Source organism: Polypterus senegalus, chromosome 4, assembly GCF_016835505.1.
Source record: "Polypterus senegalus isolate Bchr_013 chromosome 4, ASM1683550v1, whole genome shotgun sequence".
NCBI classification, from domain to species: domain Eukaryota; kingdom Metazoa; phylum Chordata; class Cladistia; order Polypteriformes; family Polypteridae; genus Polypterus; species Polypterus senegalus.
This window is the reverse complement of record NC_053157.1, coordinates 38,768,178-38,792,791: the sequence shown is the minus strand read 5'-3', so window position 1 is coordinate 38,792,791 and position 24,614 is coordinate 38,768,178. Positions and strand designations below refer to the sequence as shown.

At 37.7% G+C, this 24,614-nt stretch overlaps 1 protein-coding gene across 2 annotated transcripts in view; it reads right to left on the bottom strand.

Annotated features, from left to right (window-relative positions):
* emb (embigin) overlaps window positions 1-10,894 on the bottom strand; it is a 41,453-nt gene extending 30,559 nt beyond the window's left edge. The window contains exons 1-2 of one of the 2 annotated variants that reach the window (XM_039750497.1): window positions 10,747-10,894; window positions 590-694 (exon numbers count right to left, since the gene is read on the bottom strand). In XM_039750497.1, coding sequence (XP_039606431.1) covers window positions 590-694; window positions 10,747-10,828 — 187 coding nt within the window. In that variant the 5' untranslated portion in view covers window positions 10,829-10,894. The remainder of the gene's footprint in view (window positions 1-589; window positions 695-10,746) is intronic. The other variant, XM_039750498.1, reaches the window with a different exon arrangement.
* Window positions 10,895-24,614: the final 13,720 nt, after the last annotated feature.

The window sequence follows — 24,614 nt, the reverse complement described above, 5'->3', positions numbered from 1 at the left end:
TTTAAGTAGCCATTGTTATACATATATACTTGCCCACTCAAAAACAGCATACGAGTTCCTTTATAAAGCTTACTCAGCAATATCCTAGTAGATGTATCTAATATAATTTAAATTGTGTTACATGTGTGCATGTAGTGGATAGCTGAAGGGCCCTAGTGACTGCAATTCCACCACCACTCCAGTGGCTGGCGCTGTGTCCTAATGCCTCTGCCTTTCTTTCTCTGCAGACCGGTTGACTGACGGCTAGAACACCTCTGATGTCACTTCCGGTGTGCATCCACCTGGATCCGCCTCTTCCTGTCAGAAGGGCCAAAACCAGAAGCTCCACCATCTTGGGGCAGTTCTGTTTTGAACTCACATCTGTAGAGATGACTTCACTATAATCACATGCTTTTTTGAATCTCGCAACATACAATTGTACTGGATGGCAATCTTGGCACCCAACTTCTTATCATTGTCCTCTCTTTCTGTTATAATCTATAGCATTGTCTTTTAAAGCATAATTAAAATGATGTCATTTATGGTTACCATTTGGCTTACTGTACAGCAGCCTTAGAGTTATAAATTAAATTGTCAATTATGTACTTACCTTTTATGACTATATTTTTGATAGTTGTATTCATGATACTTTCGCTTGTATTATTCCTTATTTCCTCACTTTCAATTGGAGAATCAGTTGTTATATTGCCTGAAACTAATAAAAAAAAAGTAGGTACTTCATAATAAGGATTTCCATCTTTATTCCTGTAGTAGTACAGTGTTGAACCATGTTAGCCATTATCAGGCAAAAGCAAAATGACACATTTTATTGGCTAACTAAAAAGATATGCAAGCTTTCATGATCTTGCCTGAAGAAGGGACCTGAACTGCCTTGAAAGCTTGCATATTGTAATATTTTTAGTTAGCCAATAAAAGGTGTCATTTTGCTTGACTTCTCATTGCATCTTTACTCTTCACAATTAACACAGGTGCTCAGACATGACAGTGTTTCACAGTTCCAAATAGGTATAAGTACACAGATGTAAATACAGGGAGCTAAATACTATACTTTCACAGTTTAAAGTAAAAAACATTAAAGTTGCAGGTGCCAGAGTGGAGTTTGTCATTTATAGTCCTCTCTGTAAGTTCTTATTTTGTGTATAGTACACTACACAAGTAACTACTTATAGCAAACTACTTCTAATTTTTGTTTTTCATTCTACACTGTATTTGAATATTTAATTCTTTTGCAAAAAGAGAATATTATGGGTAATTTTTTTAATTTGCCAAACTTCTGCTTTTCAGCATCTACTGTCTCATGGCTTCTCACTCAGTGCTAATGGCAAGAATCCATGAAAATCTGCCTTTTCAAGAAATCTTGTGCCACCAACTAATCATAAGATGGCATTGCTGCACTGTCCCCTCTTGGAACTTGACGTTTGTTCCTCCAAAACCAAGCACCATACCGAGTGCACAGTACTCCTGAAAGGCACAGCTAACCAGTGTGCATCCAACAATACCCTTTGTAAACTTCAGAGATTCACTTTGCATCTATTAATGCATATAATATGACTGTGAGTTCCCTTCACTAGACTGTTCTGGAGAATGTGGTGTGTCAATGAGAGCTCACATAAATCATGGCATTTCTATAACAGGTAATGTTAAAATTATACTTAAAGAGTTAAAGAAGTTAATGATAGTAGCTATTGCAATGGAAGAGTGCCTCTCATCACCCATAAATAACTGTAACGAAGCGCAGATATATAAAAAGCAATGTGATGTGTTGAGACATTTTTGCATTCATTTTATAAGAATTTTTTTTTATAAATTATTATTTTTCTTGTAAATTTCATTTCATTACTACTGTTTTGGTTCTTTCCTACATGGCTGCCACAATTATGACTACCATCGCTAGAAATGGTTGTTGGTCACATGACTCGCGTCACGCAGTGCCTGACATCACAGTGTTGGAACAATATAACTTATGGCAATTTTTCTTTGTGATTTGGAATAGATATTTTTGGAAAAATTAAGTACTTTTTGACTCTGATTTGTGTCTTGCACTTTGGCTTTGTTGCTGTGATGCTTTGACTTTTGGTTGCAATTCCTGAGGTTTTTTTTATTATTGTTTTGGCTCAGCCCAACTCTCTCATCCTCCCTGTCCTTTTTTCACTTGGGCCGTAATAGTTATACATTTATTTATCCGAGCAAAGCCAAAAGGAAGAGAATTTTTTTCTGCCCTTTCTGTTTAAATACTGTTTATTCTTGCCTATTAGGTGGGTTGGCTGCTTCAACCAGCCACTTCTCATGCCCCATATAATAATTCTCTCTCTCACCTGTCATCCATTTCTTCCTAGTGAGCCTTCACCCAAAATTCTAATCCAAAATCCAGATTTTGTCAGCTGTCTCCATGGGAATAGGGATCATTCTACCAGTGTTAGGAAAGGTAGATCCAATGTGAGCACAGAGAGTTCCCTGGCAGCCTCGGAACTACTGTACTCCTGAATGATGTTCCTTTCTAAAAAAGCCGGGTCAGCTAGGTAGACGTTTTGTACAGGGACTATGTACTGCCCTCTAGCTGCCTGAGAAACTGTCCACCCCTCCAATATTAATGCTTATTTTAAAATTGTATTATTTACATCTTTCCATATTTTTAAAACCTTATGAATAGATCCTCTAGGTGAGAATTAGATTTTTTTTCAAAAATATTGAATAGTATAGAATATCAGTTATCTACTAACTTATAAAAGATGGGTCAGAATTCTTGCATTTAAGCAAGATAAGTCTATGTGCTATTAGTGTGGCATAGGCATTTGTCCTTCTCCACTTTAAGCCCATCTGGGGTTCCACCAAACACAGCTGTTTAATGGGTTAGGAGTGATTGTGACACCAAGGCTGTCAGATAAGCAGTCGAAGATTTTTGACCAAAATTATGTTAATTTGGTGCATGCCCAAAACATATGACGAGTGAGACTGGATCCCGATTGCAACATTGACAGGTTGAATCTTGCCCAGGCTACATTTTGGATAGTTTTAAATGAGATAAATGCACTCGATAGAAGATTTTAAATTGATTGATTGAGTGCTTTACGCATATGGCACTCGATTGTATTCTGTGCATGGCTGCCTTCCACTCCTTTTCTGAGATATCAATTGAAAGACCCTTTCCCCATCATACCCTAGGATCTTTGAAAAGAAAAGACTTTGAGATGGTTTTATATATAGTTGAGATGCTGTCTGAGTCTTCAAGACTCATCAGTATTTTTTCTGGAATAGAAGTGGAGTGGGAGGTGTGGAGATGTAGGTAGGTTTCTTTTAGCAAACTTTCTGATTTAAAAGTAGTGGAACAATTGTGTTACTGGGAAGCTACATTTTAAGTGCAACTGTACATAAGATGCAAAAACATTATCTGTATATGGTTCTCTAAGTTTTTTAAGCCTGGACATTTTCCAAAGATTAAATATTGTGTCGGTTTGAGAGGGCTGAAAAAGATGATTATCATGTAGAGGAGCAACCGATAAAAGCTATGTTTACTGAAACTAAAATCACAGCATACTGACACAGATTTAAATAGGTCAGTGTAGTCTAATGGATGCAGTGTTCTGGCTTTGAATCTATGTCTGGTCTTTGTGAAGTTTGCATGCTCTACTCATGTTTGTGTAAATTATCCTCTAGGTACCATGGTCTTACACTTACTCCCTCATTTCTAAACACATGAAGATTAGGTTAAATGGAGATTCCAAATTGTCTTCTGTGAGTACGGGTTTGTGCAAGGCTGGGCTGGTGACCCATCCACAAATGTTTCCTGGATTGCACTCAATGCTGCTGGGATAAACATCATGAGACATTTAACACTTTTAAAGTTCTTGAACTACAATGGCAGGTGACTTCCAAGGAGCGATGTCTTATGTTGGCCCCAGTCTGTGATTAACTAATAAGATAATCTTTTAGCTAAAAATTTCAAATACATTCTTGAGATACCACCTCCCTGGACATTCTCTCCTAAAGAGCACTGTTCTATGCACAGTCCCATGTCAACATTGTTACAGCATTTAAGATTAGGGCTCCTCATAAAGAGGACGTGGAGACTCTCTTACTCTTCACAGTCCTTGGTAGAATCCATGCAGGTTGAAAACAAGGGCCATTCCCCCAATTACATCCTAGTAACCAATCACATATAATGTAGCCAAGTGTTGCCTAGAAACAATTTACAATTCTAAATGCATGCTAATCTTGTTCCTGTTTCACATTGTGAAGGTATTGATTTTATGCAGCTAATATCCCTCTATACACTAACTTCATTTTTGGCATTATGAGTTGTATGGGCCTACAAGTCAGCTGCCACAATAGTTTGTCACAGAAATACATATCACTTTGACACACACCCTCAAACTACAAGTTAAAGTGTTTCAATTTTGGAAAATAAACACATTTTTGGATTCCAGATATAACTGCTATAGGCTGATAATCTTTGCTATAAGATTAAACGAATGCATTGCAGTAAAATGTACTGTTTTATTTTAATGGCTGTATGTACATGAGTTTTATATTGTTTAAACATGAAGAATATATTTTATTCAAGCACCAAAAAAGTTATCTTTGAAAGACATTTGTTTACATTAATACAATCAAAATCTGTCAGAATCCCATTAAACTTACCACACTATCACTTCACATTATCTTATTACTTTATATTCTGGCTATTGTGTTTGTTTTAACTCAGAAATGTATTCAGCACAATAAATCCATGTAATGTGTATGAGGAAGTGAAGCATTGTTGAAGATTTTTTTCCAAAATACTGAAATTAATAACATTTTTACAGAAAAAAACTAAATCATGAACAAAATGACTACAGATAGGGAAAAAGCATGTAAACACAAATTTAAAACTACCGTATATACTCACATTTAAGTTCTCCTGCGGATAAGTCAGTGCTTGATTTTACCGTATAGATTTCCGGTATTTTATAATGCGGTCGTATAAGGGCTCATTTATACTTCACGCTCAGAACGCGTACGCGTCCGCATCATGGCTGCCACGCGTTCCCAGCGTTCATTTTTACGTGTCCTCTGAGCAGGTCCTCAGAAATTTACGCAACGCGTGTGCGAGTTGCAGTACCAGCAAAAAGTCGGGGGGCGCAGTGTGCTAAAAGTCGGAGTCTCTGTTTACTATCTACATGTGACAGCAAGCCTCTATGGAGATCCTTCGGGGCTCGATGTGCGCGCTTTGCTGTTTGATGAATGGTTCAAAGTGTTGAAGCAAAATGCTGACATACAGTTGCATTCGTGGTGCTTTTATATTCAAGCGTCGCATATTCCCGATCGTAATGACATGATACATTTTAAAAGTCTCACATACCATCTTTTGTGCCGTCTATTTTTTATTTTTTTACTTTACCTGCTGTCAGGTCCAAGAAGCTCGTAGCGATTAAAAACTGGGATGACGTTTACGCAACTTAACAACAGCAACATAATGTATAGCGTTATATTTGAACCACTGAGAAAAAAATAAAGGACACGGTGAAAACGTGTATTTTGTGATTAAAGTGGAAATTTCGGCTTTAATCTCGAATTGTCCACTTTAACCTCGTAGTTTACTTTATCATTAAAGCAGACCGTCAGAACGCTCATCCCAGTTTTTAATCGCTACGAGCTTCTTGGACCTGACAGCTGCGGCAAGCAGCAAAAGATCACCACACAGAACAAATTAAATGTATGATATTCCAACTCTCTGCACATTTAGAATCTTTAGATATCACTTTCATGATGAAATGCATTAAATTGTGTATGTTACATTTTACATATAATTTCATTTAAATAATGAATACTGTTAATAATTACACACATGGGGGTGACACGGTGGCGGAGCAATAGCACTGCTGTCTCGCAGGGAGTTACGTAGCTGGTATTTCCTGCTTGTATTCCACACTGTGCTCCGGTTTCCTTCCAAAGATAAGCAGATTTGGGGATTTGGTGCCACTAAAATGACGCTAGTGTATGTGTGCTTGTATTCACCTTGCGATGAGCGGAGACCTCGTCCAGGGATTGTTTCTCAGTCGTGCCCAATGCTTGTTGGAATGGACACATCCCTGGATTGATGGATTTAATCAATAAACATCCTTTTCACAGATATTGCGGTAAGGTGTTATCGGAATTTAATAGCCGTTTTAGCAATTCACAACAGAGAAGCCAAACATGTTCTCACCGTGATAATATCTCACACTGCCACCTGGTGGACTCCTCCAGATTTACGTAAAGTACGCGCGTAAGTATAAACACTTCAACGTTTGCGTAGCAGGAGCGTCCGCTGCAGCATGCGTCGCGTTGCGTGAAGTATAAATGAGCCCTTAGTCGAATGCAGAAAACACGCTATTTTTTTTGATACGCTAACGCCCACCTGAGAGAGTAAACACATAGCACACTGCTTTTTTTTTTCCAGTGTATTGTGCCTATGTAACCACATGGTAATACTCGAACTATTCCGAAGCAACGTTTGCACTGATTTGTGTTTTTTGTATTTCACACCCTCATACACCTTTGGTCATCCCTTAACTACGATGGAGAGTTTGATCAGTTGAAAATATGAAGCTGGTTTTAAATTAAGAGTTGTTGAAGTGGCAACAGAAATTGGTAACTGCGCTGCTGCAACAAAATTTGATGCGTCTGAGAAACTGGTGCGAGATTGGAGGTGTAAAAAAAAGAAATGTTAAGTGTCGCATTTTTTAACGGGCGTATAAGTCAGGGTCCAATTTTATGATCGATTTTTCGGGTTTCAAGACCCGACTTATACAATATTTAGAGTAATTTCTGACATACTCGTGTGTATAAAATTAGTGAGCATGAATACAACATTTTTAGCAGAGAACCGCACATTTAAACTCTGGTCATCCAAACAAAATAAACATTTCCTTCATATTTGGAATAACCCATAGAATATCTTCATCAATTAAGTTAGGGAATTACAGTATTTATCAATTCATATTACACATGTTATCCCTAGACTTAATCCTTTTAAAATTTTCAAACCCACTTAATTCCATTCTGGTTTGGCAGGGGGATTGTGTGTCAGAATTCAATGTGAAGCAGGATTTAACTCAGGATGAGACCCCATGCTATTTGCAGGACCCACTCTTACATACATACCCCTCAGACTCATGTGGGGCCAAATTAGAATTGCCTTTACTTTTGAATATTACATTTATGTTTTTGGCTTGTGGCAGAAAAACATTAGAATATTAGTAAAATCTTGACAAGACCTGGGGCCTCATGTATAATGCCGTGCGTAGAACTCGCACTATAACATGGCGTAAGCACAAAAGCCGAAATGTGCTTATGCACAGAAAAATCCAGATGCAGGAATCTGTGCGTACTCCAACTTCCACGTTCTTTCGTTACATAAATCCCGATCAGCGTGAAAACTAACGCTCGTGCACGCGCATTTTGTAACGCCCCAAATCCTCCCAGAATTACGCCTATTTGAATATGCAAATCAATATAAATCGCTCTTAAGTGCAGCCTTCTGTGAAAAGACAATGGGAAAAGCACGGGGAAAATATAAGAATTTCAGCGAATACCAAGTGGAGGCAAAGGAAAAACATACAATTTGTTCAAATAAACCGTGGTATAATCAACAAAATGAAGTTGATCGAGTGACATAGCGTGTTGGAGAAACTTGAAAGCTCACATTCACAAAATCGCACAGTGCCGGAAATAAAAAAGAAGTCACATATCAAAGTTGCCGTGAAAAGAAGAAGTGTCATGTGAAAGCTTATTAGGGTACAGAGAAAAAAGGCACACAGTGAGGAAAAAGCACGAAATGTCAACTTCAATCTCGACATTTCCACTTTAATCACGTAGTTTATTTTGTCATTTAGTAGAACATTATAAACTTCATCTTAAAATTGTTTAATTAACCAGTTTCTCAAAATTACATAGTAATTAAAGTAGCACGTTAAATGCTTTGTTTTGTATTTGATCTTCTACTCGTATGTGATCTATGTGTGTGAATCACTACTTGCTTCTTAAACTGGCTCTCTTCCTCCAACTGGACACAGAGTCCATTACATTTGTGATATTACAGCTCTCTGAATAACTAAAATACTGAGATGTATACGTGATGTCATGATACGTGATGTCATGATGATAGGAGCTAAAGCACATTATTAAACATGTGTTTCATGAGCCTCGTGCTCATGACAAGCATTTATCTTTTGTCGAAATTTGTCGCTGCGTTTTTAGCTGTGTTGTTATTTTCTCTTTCTGTTTTATATTCAATATATATTGGCATGGCCGCCCCAAGAGTCCTTGCTTTTCTTTCCCCAAGTAACCGATCGCCACACAATCAGCTCTGTAATAGAAGTTAAGCCATCTGTAAGCTTAGCGCCGATTTTAAAGAACATTGAAATATCTTCGTAGTACATGTTTAATTATTCTATCCTTCACGACACTCCCAGTGAAGAATATAGATTATTTAAATGAAGTTAAAGTTTTATGTGTATAATTTAACAAACATATTTTGCTGCATTTCACCTTAAAAATGATATCGTCATCATATGTAAATACGCGCTTTATAAAGTGGCCCAGGTTGTGAGATATTATAACTGTAGTGCAAGTTTACAGTGGGGTGATTGTACTTATAAGTACAAACCGTTCTACAAGGAGCAATTGATTGAGTGCATTTAAAGTTCTTGGGATTAAACTGTTTCTGAACCGCGAGGTCTGTACAGGAAAGGCTTTAAAACGTTTTGCAGTGGCTGAGACAGCGTGTCCTTAAAGCTGTATACCGATAATTCTCTTTCCGATCAGCTGCTGCTGTGATTCACACTCAGATACAGTGATATAAATACTCCGAGTCGTGCAGTGAGAGTAATATGGAAAAAGATGATCCGCTGTGGCAACTCCTAACGGGAGGAGCTGAAAGAAGAAGAAGAAGAAGAAGAAGAACGCTAAAGCAGTTATGGTATTTGGAATACTATGGCTGTTCCCTGGACCATTATATTGTTACGAGTTAATTACAATCAGATGCATTACACTAATAAACAATATGCGGTTAGTTTCTGTGTATTTATAGAGCCGTGTCATGAAAATAATGAGTAATCACACAAGAACAGTACCATTGCTTTGACGCTGGGTGCCGCCAGTTTGCAAAACCGAGCGGAGAACTTGCGTACGACAAGGCATGAGGTACCGTGGAAAAGTGCGTGGCTTTACGCCAAGTGTAGGTTTTATACATCGCGATTTGAACGTGGAAAAGTTCTTACGCAACATTTCTGTGCGTACGCACCGTTTATACATGAGGCCCCTGGCCATTCACCCCATCAAAAAATACCAAATAATTTATTCCATTAGAACATTAAAACTAGAGCACTTTGGAGAAAATCTATTAATGCACAAGGAGAACTCACAAGCTCTACACCGACAACAACTGGGAACAAGATTTGATCCCAGGCAGCTGGATTTGTAACGCAGTATAGCTACCCACTGTGCTACCATGCTGTTTTTGATTATTGTTAATAGATGAAAGCTGAAGTTTGTGGAGTTTTGGAGTTTGTGTCTGACAGTATTGGGTTCACATGCCAGTCCAGATTCCCTTTGTAGGGAGTTTGTACCTTCTCCCCATAAAACATTCTGCGGTGGACTGGTGCCCCCTCTGAGACTGGTTGGCACTTTATGTGACTTCAAATGGGCTTGTATAGGCAGGGTTGGATAATAAGGGAACAAAAATTCTGTTTAATTAAGTCTGAATACCTTATGTGATAAAATGTGGAAAAATTACAGACAATAAGAGTACACATTATAAAACTACTATACATCCCTTATAAAGTGCCCTGAAGCGAATTACGAATATTTATTTATCAGATTAAATAAAGGTGGATGAAAATTGAATACTTTTCTATATTGTTCAGTGCAGAAACAACATAGCGAGTCCTTTTAGTAATTCAAATTTTTTCAATGGAATTTTGTCAATAAGTACATCCGTTTATGAATTAAACTGAATATTTTGAAATAACATAGATTGGTGTTTAGTAAAACGAATGTTGACGGTATAAAATGTGATTTTTTTACATTACAATGAAGGAATGAACAGAGGGGGTGCTACCAGAACGCACTTTACTTATATGGGCTAAGTGGTCAGCCATCTGGGTTTACCCTAATGATATAAACGACAGAACCATATATCATTCCCTGTTCCCTTGAGATGAACGGTAAGGATAAGCAATGTCCCTTTTCTGCAGTATCATTAACAAAAGCTGTTTGATTCTTCGAAATAAATAATAATTTAAATGAAAAAAACGGTAACAGTGCTTATTTAACTGTAGTTTCATGTAGCACTTATTTATAAATCCACGATTTTTAAAATTGTTTCATGACTTTGCAATTGCCATTTACAAATGATAAAAAAGTATCTTTTATTTTTAATAATTGTAAAAAGGGGTTTGTCTTTTTAAATAATTAAAGAGCAAATAGCATGGTAAGCAGTCATGTGACAATGATAAAATTAAGGATGAAATTATAAAGCAGATTAAAAATGATAATACAAATGCAACCTGGACTTACTAAAAATAATTATGACTTTAACATTAAACATGCATGCCAGAAAATGTTGAACTCAATACAGTATTTCAAAGAAGTTACTCAGAAGGCAGTTTAATGCAGAGAGTGTTATATCAGCGTGGCAGATCCTATCAAGGTCACTTCAAAATCAGCTTTACAGCATCACACTGCTGTATTATAGAGTATAAAATGAAAATAATAAAAAGCACTAACATTTACCTGTTGTGAAATGAGATGCTGAATGTGTCGCCAGCAAAGCGGCAATTACAAATGAAGGGATTCTTGTAGGAAGCATTTTTCTCTGCAGTATTCCTGCCTGATACTGCAGTGAATGAGTCAGACGGATGTGTATGTGAGCCCTTCATGTGAGATTTAACTCCCAAGAGGTTTCTCTAACCTTGCTGACACTCTAAAAAAATCCTAGTGGCATCTCATGAAATATTAAGATGAGCAGCAATACGGGATAAAAGCAAATCTACATTTCCATCTCAGTTTACACTACTGAAGGACAAAATGGATGCTAAAGGTTACTGATGCTATTTAGAAATGAATAAATGAAATTTCCTTTGTTTACGTACATTAGTAATTTTAAAGTGTATTTTGTTTTTCTGCTCATCAATCTTTATTTAATTAAATTAAGGTCATATTTGTTTCCTTGCCTTCCCTGTCAAAAAATACTAATAAAAATCACACTGCCCCACATGAAAACTGATCCTGAACATGCAATTATTTTATTCAGATGAGTAAATTGACAAAGATAGTAACTTACTCTGCTGTGAAAAAGAATTTGGCCCTCTTATGATTTACTCTGTTATTGAAAATGTATTAAATAGAATGTTATTTTTGTTTTTATATATTTTTTTTACTTGTGTCATTTATTGAATGATAAAAAATACCCAATACCAACAGACACTGTGTGAAATATATTTGCCCTCATATGTACTTTTTAGATGCAGTTACTGCAAACATATGCTTCTGATAATTCAGTATTTATATTGACTATGCTTCAGCTTCAGCTTCAGCTCACTGATGCATGACCAGACATTCTGATTAAGGATTTTCGGATAAAGAGGAGAAACTGTCATTCCTTTAATAATGGCAGGTCTTCCAGGTCCTGAGGCAGCATAGCCACCCCATGCTGCCTTTTGCTGTCATGTCAGACATAATGAGATCCAAGCCCTCCAAAATTTCAATTTTTGTTCCATCTGTTCATAGAACATACTTCCAGTGGTCTTGGGGATCATATAGGTGCTCCCTGGCAGATGGCAGGTAAGCATTTACATTCTTATTGGGTAGCAGTAGTTTTCTCTTTGCTACTCTGCAATGGAGCCCATTTTGTGTTTTTCAGTGTTGTGAAGAACACTAATCTTTGCAGAAAAAGAGAAGTCTGCAGTAATTTGCATTTCTTTTTTGTGTTCCTGATGACTTCAGGCTGTTATTTCTGGGCAGATGAGTTCAGTCAGGTATCAAGTTCAGACAGTGTAGTTTGAATGGCCTATAGATAAAGACACTTAACTACTCAGGCTTCAGTGCTACATTCTAAAATAAACAATTCACTAATTCAGCTTCTTGAAGTTACTACCTCATTGCAGCAATTGTTACCAGACCTGGGATAACTGCAGAAGATATCAAAGAGCTCCAGCAGCAGGTGTTCTGCTAAAATTAGTAGACATAATTTGAATCAAGGACCAGAAGATAAAACATAAATCAAGAAACAAAGTATTTTTTAATCTAGGAAACAGAACCAAAATTTCATCAAACCAAAACAAAAACCTAAATCACATACAAAATAACATTGCTAAAGAGTTTAAAAACAGGAAGGCTAATATAGAAGAACAGCAACAGCAGGTAGATTAGTCCCATAATCTCACTGCTACTTGGTTAATCCTTTTTTAATAGACAAAGCTAAAACTGTTTCTGCTATTTCTTTACTGATGGGGAAGCATTTGCGAAAAGGCTACAACCTAATCAGATAGTTATCACAAGTGCTGCAATGAACTTACAAGATGTGTGCTTATTAAAATTAAAGCAGAAAAATAGGACTGTAGATAATTATGCATTATAATTACTTTCAAACTTCTCTCTGAAATGATCATGCTGTTTTTTGAAGTTGACTCAGACTAAGAGATACAATGACTATTCATGACATTTCATTAGTTGAATTACACAGAAAAAAAATTGAAAAATGTATAGAATTAGGCTAATCAATTATTTTAACTGAATTTGAAGAACATATTATTAAAAGACTATGTTTTTATTAGTTTCTGACTTTGATGCCCTATTGTCCAAAGTTGCAGGGAAATGAAAACTTTTGCCAGGAGTCAAACTGGTGATCTCAAAACTCATGACATCTAAAGTTTGTGTTTTGATAGAGAATACTGTATTTGAGTTACTGATCATAATTTTCTGTAAGACTTGAAATTGGTTTAAAATTCCTAAGGATGCTTAAGCATAAGTATGTTTTTTTTTTTTTACGAACAGGCTATCAGTAACAGAGGTGGAATCAATGACATATGAGTTTACTGGTTTCATGCCACGAAAGAGCACCACAGATGTGATGTCTGCTCTGAGGGTGTTGATGGAGAAGTACAGAGAAGGCCAGAAGGAGTTGCATTGTGTCTTTGTGGACCTGGAGAAAGCATATGGCAGGGTGCCTCGAGAGGAGCTGTGGTATTATATGAGGAAGTCGGGAGTGGCAGAGAAGTTTGTAAGAGTTGTACAGGATATGTACAATAGAAGTGTGACTGCGGTGAGGTCTGCGGTAGGAGTGACGGATGCATTCAAAGTGGAGGTGGGATTACATCAGGGATCGACTCTGAGCTCTTTCTTATTTGCAGTGGTGATGGACAGGTTGACAGACGAGATTAGACAGGAGTCCCGTGGACTATGATGCTGGCTGATGACATTGTGATCATTAGCAAAAGTAGGGAGCAGGTTGAGGAGACCCTGGAGAGGTGGAGAAATGCTCTAGAGAGGAGAGGAATGAAGGTCAGTAGGAACAAGACAGAACATATGTGTGTAAATGAGAGGGAGGTCAGTGGAATAGTGAGGATGCAGGGAGTAGAGTTGGTGAAGGTGGGTGAGTTTAAATACTTGGGATCAACAGTACAGAGTAATGTGGATTGTGGAAGAGAGGTGAAAAAGAGTGCAGGCAGGGTGAAATGGGTGGAGAAGAGTGTCAGGAGTAATTTGATGGGTATAAGCAAGAGTGAAAGGGAAGGTCTACAGGACGGTAGTAAGACCAGCTATGTTATATGGGTTGGAGACGGGGGCACTGACCAGAAAGCAGGAGACAGAGCTGGAGGTTGCAGAGTTAAAGATGCTAAGATTTGCATTGGGTGTGAAGAGGATGGACAGGATTAGAAATGAGTACATTAGAGGATCAGCTCAAGTTGGATGGTTGGGAGACAAAGTCAGAGAGGTGAGATTATGTGCCAAGGAGAAATGCTGAGTATATTGGGAAAAGGATGTTAAATAGAGCTGCTAGGAAAGAGTAAAAGAGGAAAGCCTAAGAGAAGGTTTATGGATGTAGTGAGCGGGGACATGCAGGTGGTGGGTGTGACAGAGTAAGATTTAGAGGACACGAAGATATGGAACAAGATGATCCCCTGTTGCGACCCTAACGGGAGCAGCCAAAAGAAGAACAAGAAATATGAGTTTACTGTAGTCAGTCTGGTCTGCGCTAAAAAAAAAAAAGCTAAAAAATGTAAAAACTGAGTAAAGATATAGTAAGTTTCAACTAAGAAGTTAAATATACAATTTCCTATTATTCAATACATTTATAAATATGGTAAGTACAAAGGAAAAATGCTTTGATACAGCACTATTAAAATGGGAATCTGGCAGCTCGATCTAATAATACTAACAAATGAAATTTGTATGATACAGTCAGGTTAGCATTTTTAGCTTTCTAACCTAAGAAAATGTGTATTATCATTATCATTAAGTGACAGTGGATATTTATTCTTTATTTAATTACTTTTGTTTGACAAATAGCTGTTTTATCTCAAAGGCTTTTCACAGATATCAGATATGCTACATTTTTATTAGTATCCAACCTTAACATTGAAATTTTCATAATATCAATTCATTTACAACAACAACAACAACAACATTTATTTATATAGCACATTTTCATACAAACAGTAGCTCAAAGTGCTTTACATATTAAAGAATAGAAAAATGAAAGACATAATTATAAAAAATAAATCAACATTAACATCGAATAAGAGTAAGGTTCAATGGCCAGGGGACAGAAAAACAAAAACTCCAGACGGCTGGAGAAAAAATAAAATCTGTAGGGATTCCAGACCATGATACCGCCCAGTCCCCTCTGGGCATTCTACCTAACATAAATGAAACAGTCCTCTTTGGATTTAGGGTTCTCACGGAAGGGCTTGATGATGATGATGGTCACGTAGACTTCTTCCTTTTAATCCGTCCATCATTGTTGGAGCATCATGAAGCTTTGAGTAGGTGGAGGTGGCGCAGGCCACCACCACATAGAAACCGGAAAAAGAAACAGAAAAGAGAGTAGGGGTCAGTACCGATTTTAGAGCAACCATGAATAGTTGTTATGATGAATTGAACATACAGAGTATCAGGATTAAGTTAAATTACGATTAAAATGAAGTTATAAAAGGCCATGTTAAAGTAATGTGTTTTCAGCAGTGTTTTAAAGTGCTCTACTGTATCAGCCTGGCGAATTCCTATTGGCAGGCTATTCCAGATTTGAGGTGCATAACAGCAGAAGGCCGCCTCACCACTTCTTTTAAGTTTTGTTCTTGGAATTCTAAGGAGACACTCATTTGAGGATCTGAGGTTACGATTTGGAATATAAGGTGTCAGACATTCCGATATATAAGATGGGGCGAGATTATTTAAGGCTTTATAAACCATAAGCAGAATTTTAAAGTCAATTCTGAATGACACAGGTAACCAGTGTAGTGACATCAAAACTGGAGTAATGTGTTCTGATTTTCTTTTCCTAGTTAGGATTCTAGCAGCTGCATTCTGCACTAGTTGCAAACGATTTATATCTTTTTTGGGTAGTCCTGAGAGGAGTGCGTTACAATAATCTAGTCGACTGAAAACAAACGCGTGAACTAATTTCTCAGCATCTTTCAGTGATAAAAGAGGTCTAACTTTACTTATGTTTCTTAAGTGAAAAAATGCTGTCCTAATGATCTGATTAATATGTGATTTAAAATTCAGATTACAGTCAACAATCACCCCTAAGCTTTTTACCTCCGTCTTGACTTTTAATCCTAATGTATCCAGTTTATTTCTAATAGCCTCATTGTATCCATTATTGCTGATCACTAAGATTTCAGTTTTCTCTTTATTTAACTTGAGAAAATTACTATTCATCCATTCTGAGATACCAGTCAGACATTCTGTTAGTGAATCAAGAGAATCGGGGTCATCAGGTGCTATTGATAAGTACAGCTGTGTGTCATCAGCATAGCTGTGGTAGCTCACGTTGTGCCCTGAGATAATCTGACCTAACGGAAGCATGTAGATTGAGAATAACAGCGGACCCAGGATAGAGCCTTGTGGAACACCATATCAGATATCATGTGTCTTTGAGTTGTAATTCCCACAACTAACAAAATATTTTCTACCTGCCAGTTAGGATTCAAACCAATTTAAGACACTGCCAGAGAGGCCCACCCATTGACTAAGGCGATTTCTAAGAATGTTGTGATCAATGGTGTCAAATGCAGCACTCAGATCTAAGAGGATGAGAACAGATAAATGGCCTCTGTCTGCATTTACCCGCAAGTCATTTACTACTTTAACGAGTGCAGTTTCTGTGCTGTGATTTGTTCTAAAACCTGACTGAAATTTATCAAGAATAGCATGTTTATTTAGGTGGTCATTTAACTGCATAATGACTGCCTTCTCTAGAACTTTACTTAAGAAGGGCAAGTTAGAGATGGGTCTAAAATTTTCAAGAGCCGAGGGGTCAAGATTATGTTTCTTAAGTAGGGGTTTAACTACAGCAGTCTTAAGACAGTCTGGGAAGACCCCAGTATCTAGTGACGAATTTACTATGTCAAGATTTGTCTATTTATTTTATAGAGCAATAGATTCTAAAGTAATGAAATAATAATCTGAAATCAACTAATTAACAGAAAAGTGAAATTGATTTTGAATTTCAGAACCATGACCACAATTTAAACTATGATGATGATCACATATGAGCAATTAACAATCTTGATAAACTACATACAATCAAATACATATAGACACCTTTTGCCAAGTTTCAATACCATTGTCAATATAAAATTTTCTATCATAGATGGCTATCAACTGAGATAAGTTTTGTAAATTCAAATAAATTGTGATGCAAGACACAAGAGGTCTCAAAATTAATAATTAACAGTATTTGATTTGGTTTTAATGTCTAACTTAACAGCCTCAAAGTCTTATAGCCTTAATCCGAGCCGTGGTTAAATGCTAATACCCGTGCCAATAGACGGGAGTGCAGGAGAGCTGAGTGGAGGTGGAAAAAGGACAGGTTGCAGGTTTCTTTTGAAATTTTGAAAGAAAGTTGGTTGTGTTATCAGAAAGTTTTGAAAGCTGTTAGATCAAAATTTGTTTCTGAAGTTATTGGGTCTAACTCTCACAAGCCCTGTGTATTTTTAACAGATTAAGTTCTGTTCTTAATGTTCATGAACCAGTCTATGTGGAAGCTTCTAGGGAAACTTGCGATAAATTTCTTTACTTTTTTTTAACAAAGTTGTAAGCACTAGGGCCCTCATTTCATCACCTTCTCATGATCCATCCATTTTAATACCCTTTTTGGTTGTATTTGATCACTTCGAGCCTGTCACTCTCCCCTTTTTAAAGCAGTATGAAGCTATCTGGCTCCCCTCTTGATATTGTCCCTTCTCGACTTCTTAAGGAGGTCTTTTCTAAATTGGGTCCTTCTGTTCTTAAAATTATTAATAGTAGTTTAACTTCTAGTGTGGTGCTTAAAAATTTAAAAAATTCTGTTGTGCAACCTCTGCTGAAAAAAACAGGTCCGGTCCACTCTGTTATGTCTAACTTTAGGCCTATTTCGAAGCTACCTTTTTTGTCCAAATTCTTGGAAAAAGTCATCTATACCCAACTGAAGTCCTTTCTGGACGAACATGCAATTCTGGAAGTGTTCCAGTCTGGGTCTAAAACTCACCACAGCACTGAGACCTCTCTGTTAAGGGTTTTAATGATATTCTTTTAACAGTGGACTCTGGTGACTGTGTACTACTTATGCTTCTGGATTTAACAGCTGCCTTTGACATGACAGACCATGAGATCCTCATCTCCAGGCTAGAGCAGTGGGAGGGCATCATGGGTTCAGCTCTCCAAGGGTTTAGGTCCTATCCCTCAGATAGAAGTTTTTGTGTCAGCATTGATGATTTTACTTCCAGCTCTGTTGCCCTCCCCTGGGGGGTACCACAGGGCTCTATCCTGGTACCTCTTCTACCTGCTGCCACTCGGTGCTATTTTTTGGAAACACAGTATCTCCTTTCATTTTTATGCAGACGACTGTCAGGTTTATTTCCCTCTGAAGCGCCATGATCCATGTTCTGTTCAGCCCCTGCTTGATTACCTTATTGACATAAGGAGTTGGATGGCATTAAATTTTTTAAATTTTAATGAGAACAAGACAGAAGTCATGTTATTTTGACCCAGTGGCACCAGCGGGGCCCCCTGCATCAACCTTTCAACTGTGGCTCAATTTGAGAAATCCATGATCACAAATTTAGGTGTGAAAATGGATTCCACTTTAAAACTTGATAGCCATGTGAACAGCTTTTTCCAGTTTAGGCGGCTGTCAAAAATCAAGCCTGTTTTGCCTAAATGCAACTTTGAAACAGTGATCCATGCTTTTATAACATCTCATCAAGATTACTTCTTTTTAGAATTAGCCAGCATGAGCATGTTACCCCAATTTTGGCTTCCCTTCACTGGCTTCTAGTTCGTTTTCGAATCCATTTTAAGATCCTTGTATTTGTTTTTAAATCCTTTAATGGTTGTACCCCATTGTATTTGTCAGAACTGCTGCACCCATATGTACCGTCTTGCTCTCTCAGATCAGCAGACCAGATTCTTTTATGTGTTCCCAAGGCACAATACAAACTCCGACATGATCAGGCTTTTTCAGTTGCAGCCAAAACTCTGAAACAATTTGCCATTGTATGTTAGGCAGGCTCCTTCACTAGCTGTCTTTAAATCTTATTTAAAAACACAATTTTACTCTCTGGCTTTTAACCCAGTATGATATGTTGGCAGTTCAATCAGTGAGTGGCCAACAGATTTCTACTCCTTAAAACATCTCATCTCAAAGATGGCTGTTAAGTACATAAATTAGTAAAGAAAGAATGGAAGCTGCATCACCTTGGCTCTATATTACAAGAATGAATTAAAATTTAAAATGAATGACTGATAAAACCACTGTGTATATATCACAGAATAAAACTCACTTATAAAACTTTGTGTGTATATGCTTATGACAAAAAAAACAGGAAAATGTGTTTGTGCAAAACATGTGATTTACAAAATCTGCCATACCCAAAATTTCTAAGCAATTTACCCTTTATAAACCATAATCATCTTGTAAACATGCATGGGTGAATGCACCTCAAACCCTGCCTGGTTCCACCCTGACACAGCCATATATGGACTATGCTAATGAACCTTGTATGCAGCACACCTTAATTGGATGGTGAGTGCAGCCTCCCACCTGACGCATCCAGACAAAGGCAATTGTATTTGAGGATTTCTATGGCAAGCTCCTCACGGCATTGTAGTAGTACCTGTCCTCTGTGCTCTTTGGTCAAACAATGATTTAAGGTGCCAGTTTCTGAGCAGGTGTACACTATTACCTGGGATATACATGTAATGACATGATTGCTGTTATAATGAATAAGCCATATGAAACACTGAGGGTTCTACCAATTGCTTAACCAGCAAACCAGCCATCACATACAGCACCATGAGTAAGTTGTCTGACAAACTACTTTGCCTTAACATAAATGAATCATAGGTTTACACAGGCCACTGAGCCCCAATGTTTGTCTTCTTGGCATCACAGATAACTTGTTTGTTAATGGAATGTATCTACTTACAGTTAACAAAAGCAGCACCATTCTCGCTAGGTGCCCTTTTTGCAATAAGACAGCAGTAAAGCGATCCAGTAATGTTAGAAGAATAGAACACTGCTGCAAATTTCCTTTTTATTTTGGTATGTACAACCTAACCAAACAAAAACTTATTGTTGCAGTGCCTTGTCTGTTATTTGTAGCTTACAGCATAGCAGACATAATGGAGAAGAAACTTGACTGAGATATTCCTGACCTGTCGGCCAGTTCCTTTGATAGGTGCCGTGATATAGCAGGTCCGCAGCTTGAAAAGACTGGCCAGTTTTTAAATAAATAATCGCCGCTTTAAAAAGGGGGTGTGGCAGAGTGGCTGGAGCGGTTCCTGGGCACAATACGAGCTTGGGCGTTTCCGTGCTAAAGTGCATTGGTGTGGGATCACCCATATCCCTAACTGATGTCGGGAGCTGCTAATCGCCGCACCTGTGCCACCTCATTATAAATCATAGGAGCGCAAGTGCAGAGAGGAAAAAAAGAGAGAATGGAAAAGAGAGTGGAAGTTAGAGGAAGAAGAAGAGGAAGCTGGACAGTGAGAGCTGGTGCAGGTGTGAGTGAGCTAGCAAGTAAGAAGAGCAGGCTCGGTGCTGGTTGCAGGTAGCTGGGAAGTGAGCCCTAGCAGGATGTTTGACTGGCACTCGGGGGAGGATGGATTGGGTCACTCCTGCTGAGTTTTTCAGAGTAGCAGGAGTGACCAGGATTGCGGACGACTCTCCGCGAAAGGCAGTGTGAGTTGTGGAGGCTTGGGAGGTTGAAGCCCCAACGTGAGCACCCTGGTCGCTGGGGCACCCGAGTCTTGGTCCGAGGGATTAGCCATACAGAGCCAGAGATCGGAAGACTACCAGACCAGAAGGAAATTCAGCTGTATCTGCAGGTAGGGTGACTCCCCTGTTGCAGGGTCCAGATGGGAGAAGCTGGGGAGCCGCCAGTTAAAAGAAGAAAGCACCTGGTTTTTAAAGAAGGGACTACTTCCAGCCATTATTTTAACCTCAGTTTTAAATTGAGTTATTTATTGGGATTTTAATTTCCATATTTACACATTGTTTTTAATGGGTTATTTATTAATTGAAGTTTTAAGTACCGCACTATTTATTTGAACACTTTTTTTATGACTGTTTTTAATAAAAGCACTGTTTGCATTTTGTACCTTCCCCTTGCTTCATTTGATGTCCTCATTGTCCAGCTCATCCAGTTACATTACCAATGGTGTTGGGTTTGAGAGGCTCCCTGAAAGAGAAGTAGAAGCATGGAGCAGGACCCACATCATCACAGGTGCCTGTTACCAGTAAGCCAACCATTGTTAAAACCTGAATATGAACAAGCAGATCCTAATTTGGTGGTCTTTGTTTCTAATGCCGGGGCCAACTTAGATCATAGTTCAAAAAAATGTCCCTTGACAGTCAAATTACTCATAAACCAGTCATCATCATGGGCAAAAAAAATCTTTTTGGACCCAAAAAGCTTGTTCTCTTTGTATATGACCATTTGTATAGTCTTCAAGCAGTGCCAAACAAACCATTTTGTGCCATACTGTAAGGCTATAAATAGGCTGTAGGGCAAGACATTCAGAACTTTTTCTATGACGGGAGTGACATACCTGTATTTTTGCGGCACTTTGGTTTCTAAACCGTAGAAGTGACAACAGGTAGCCTATGTAAACTGACAAATAGCAGCTCAGTAATATGAATTATTATACACTTGAGTTGTCATAGCTGGTTTGTTTGCATTTCCCTACTTGATCAAGGGGTTTGTCATTTTCCAGTTTCTCTGAAATATTGCATATGTGTTAAACAGTGCTGCGTCAAACTGGTGTGTGTCGGTGGCACCGAATCCTAATCCCCGATAAGAAGAATGAGGCAGACCAGAATTAAGGTAGAAAGATCTCAATTAACTGCTGAACGTTGCAAAGGAAGAAATCATTGCAATGGCTTTGTAAAGCTAAATGTTTATTTGCAGATAAATATTTATGTGTGCTTTATCAAACAGACACACACAAAGTCAACAAACAATTGAATAAATGTGGGTATGTGCAGACTCCTGAAAGTACAGCGTTTTCCGCATATCAGATACAGAAATAACACGTGCGCACGCTCACGCATAACCTGTGAGCAGGATAATGCAACAAACAGACTTTTGTACAGTATGGATGTGTCAGAGTTGCCATAAATATTCACGAGCTTCCTTGTCAAGTTTTCTTTTACATATCCCAAAATTTCAAGCCTCTTTTTGAGCATATACAAATTTTATAAATCTGAAACTAGGTGAGGAATTTGTGGTGGTCTCTAAATGAAGCATTAATAATAATAATAATTCAAAGGTATCATAACTAGAATTGAAAAAAATCACATTTTGGTTCTTGAAATTTTTACTTAAAGCAAAGGTAATTGGAAATGAAAACTTTTATTGATTCACAGTCTGAGAAACTTTCTGAATAAAAAACCTAGGGAACAAAAGTGATAATCGTGAAATTCAGAAAATCACAAAAAAAGTAACTTTTTTCTTAATGTTTGAATTTTTCCACTATTTGTGTTATTCTTCATTTTATGTTTGCTTTGTTCTCTTTGTGTTTGGCTATCCAGTCCTTTAACCTAGTATTATCTACTTTATTTAAGACCTTTCGGTCCTGTTATTTTGACCTTTTATTGAGGAGGGGCAGCTAGAGCCTGTTTGTTTTTCTTCATTTTGATATCACAGAATGGTGGCTGCCTGGTCTGCTTCAGTCAGTGAATTAGCTATTTTGTTTTGTACTTGCTAGTCAGTCAATCCTCAGATGAGTGTGCTACTCTACTCCCATTACAAGATGAACTTTGTCTATGAAAGGAAGGGACATATATTATAGGAAGAAGGAAGGAGCTTTAATAATTCAAGAAGACTGAGTGGGAGAAAAACAGAAGACATACAGAACCAACAATCTAAACAAAATGAAAAATAAATGTTTACTCTTCAATGTGAGTACTAATAAAAAGTACAAATAACAATACTGGATTGCACCTGTTGTTGAGTATTTACTTATTTTTGTCGATAAATTATCATTTTTCCTTTAATCTTCACTTCCTTAGTGTATTTTGGGGCTCGGGATTAACTCACAAGCACCCACTCTGGGTCTCAACATTTTCTAAGACTAAAGCCTTTACATACAGTGCCTATAAAAAGTTTTTATCCCTTGGAAATTTTAACATTTTATTTTCAAACAACACCGAAATACAGGCTTGTTTAACATTGATCAAAAGAAAACAACTCTATGAAAAAAACAAAATAAAAGATTGCATTAGTACTCACCCTGTTCAACTCAGTATTTAGTTGATGCACCTTTGACATCCATGACAGCCTCGAGTCTTTATGCACAGGTCCCTATCACCTTTGCACATGTGCACATTGCCATTTTTCCCATTCTTTGAAAATCTGCTCAGGCTCTGTCAGACTGCATGGGAATGGTGAGTGAACTGCCTTTTTTAAGTCCGGCCACTAATTCTCAGTTAGATTGAGATCTGGACTCTGACTTGGCTATTCCATTTTACTAACCTTGTTGTTTTTAACCATTGCTTTGTTGTATCTTTGACTTTATAATTGGGGTTGTTGTCTTGCTGGAAACCAATCTTTTTCCAAGGTGCAGGTTTCTTGCAGACTGCACCAGGTTTTCCTCCAGGGTTTCCGTGTATTTTGCAGCTTTCATTTAGCCGTCTATACTCATAAACATCCAGGGCCTCCTGCGGAGAAGTTTCCAAACAGCATGATACCAATACCATGTTTCATGATGGAGATAGTGTGTTTCTGTTATAGTGCAGCATGACATTTAGTGTGAAGGCCAAAAAGCTTAATTTTAATCTAATTAAATCTTCCCACTCATTTTAGCATCTCCCATGTGCCTTTTATTGAAATGTCACATACATTTTTTTAACAGCGGCTTTTTCTTTGTTACCCTCTGATAAAAGTGTGACTGATGAAGAACCCAGACAAGAGCTGCTGTAAGCACTTGCTCTCTGTTCCTGTTGGCCTAATTCACCAATGTTCTGGCACAATCACTCAGTTTTTGTGAACCCTGGCAGATTTACATACGTGGGTTACTTTTTCCATTTCTTAGTGACTCCAAAGGATATTCAGTGACTTGGACATTTTCTTGTTTCCTGACTTATGCTTTTCAATCACCTTTTCACAGAGTTGCCTTTAGGGTACATTAGTGTACATTTGTAGGCCATGATGCTGTCTTACCACAAATCACAGCTGCATTTATACCACTGTCAATTGAAATCCCTTCACTACAGACAGGTAATCTCCAATGAGCCAATCTACTCTATATATATAAAATCTTAAGTCTAAGCATGCAATGATTTTTTATGACATTTTTTGTCATGCTTTAAATCAGGCTTATTTTAAAACCAACATATATATGTTTGGTATCATTCTTTTCAGAATTTATCGAACTTTAATGTGATGTTGTTAGATTTTCAGATTCTTATTCTGTTTTTAATTTTTTTATAAGTTAAAAAATATCAAGAACTCACGTCCCACAAGATGAGACTTTGTGCTAACATATTTAACCACGCCCGGGGCCGAAAATAAAAGACAAAGAATAGATGACAAAGACAGTTTCTGTACAGGCTTTTAAATATTTGAAGCGACATGCGAGATGCAGATCACGCGGCACGGCAGCAGCTGATCGAGCAAAGAAGAGGTAAAAAAAACTATTTGTTTCCCATTGCATCACCGTTTAAGAGGAGGGTTCAGAGGAGCGACTGCATCTCCTTGGGGTCCATTTAACCCCCCTCTTCACAACATGAATGGCAGAGACGCAAAGTGTAGAGTAGGCAAGGGGGATTGGCGAGTGAGCGAAGCGAGCAGGATGTAAGCCCCCTAGTTATAATTTAAAACCAACTGGTCACATTAGTGATGTTGCCATTACAATTAATGGGGTGAAAACTTGGGCTATTGATTATT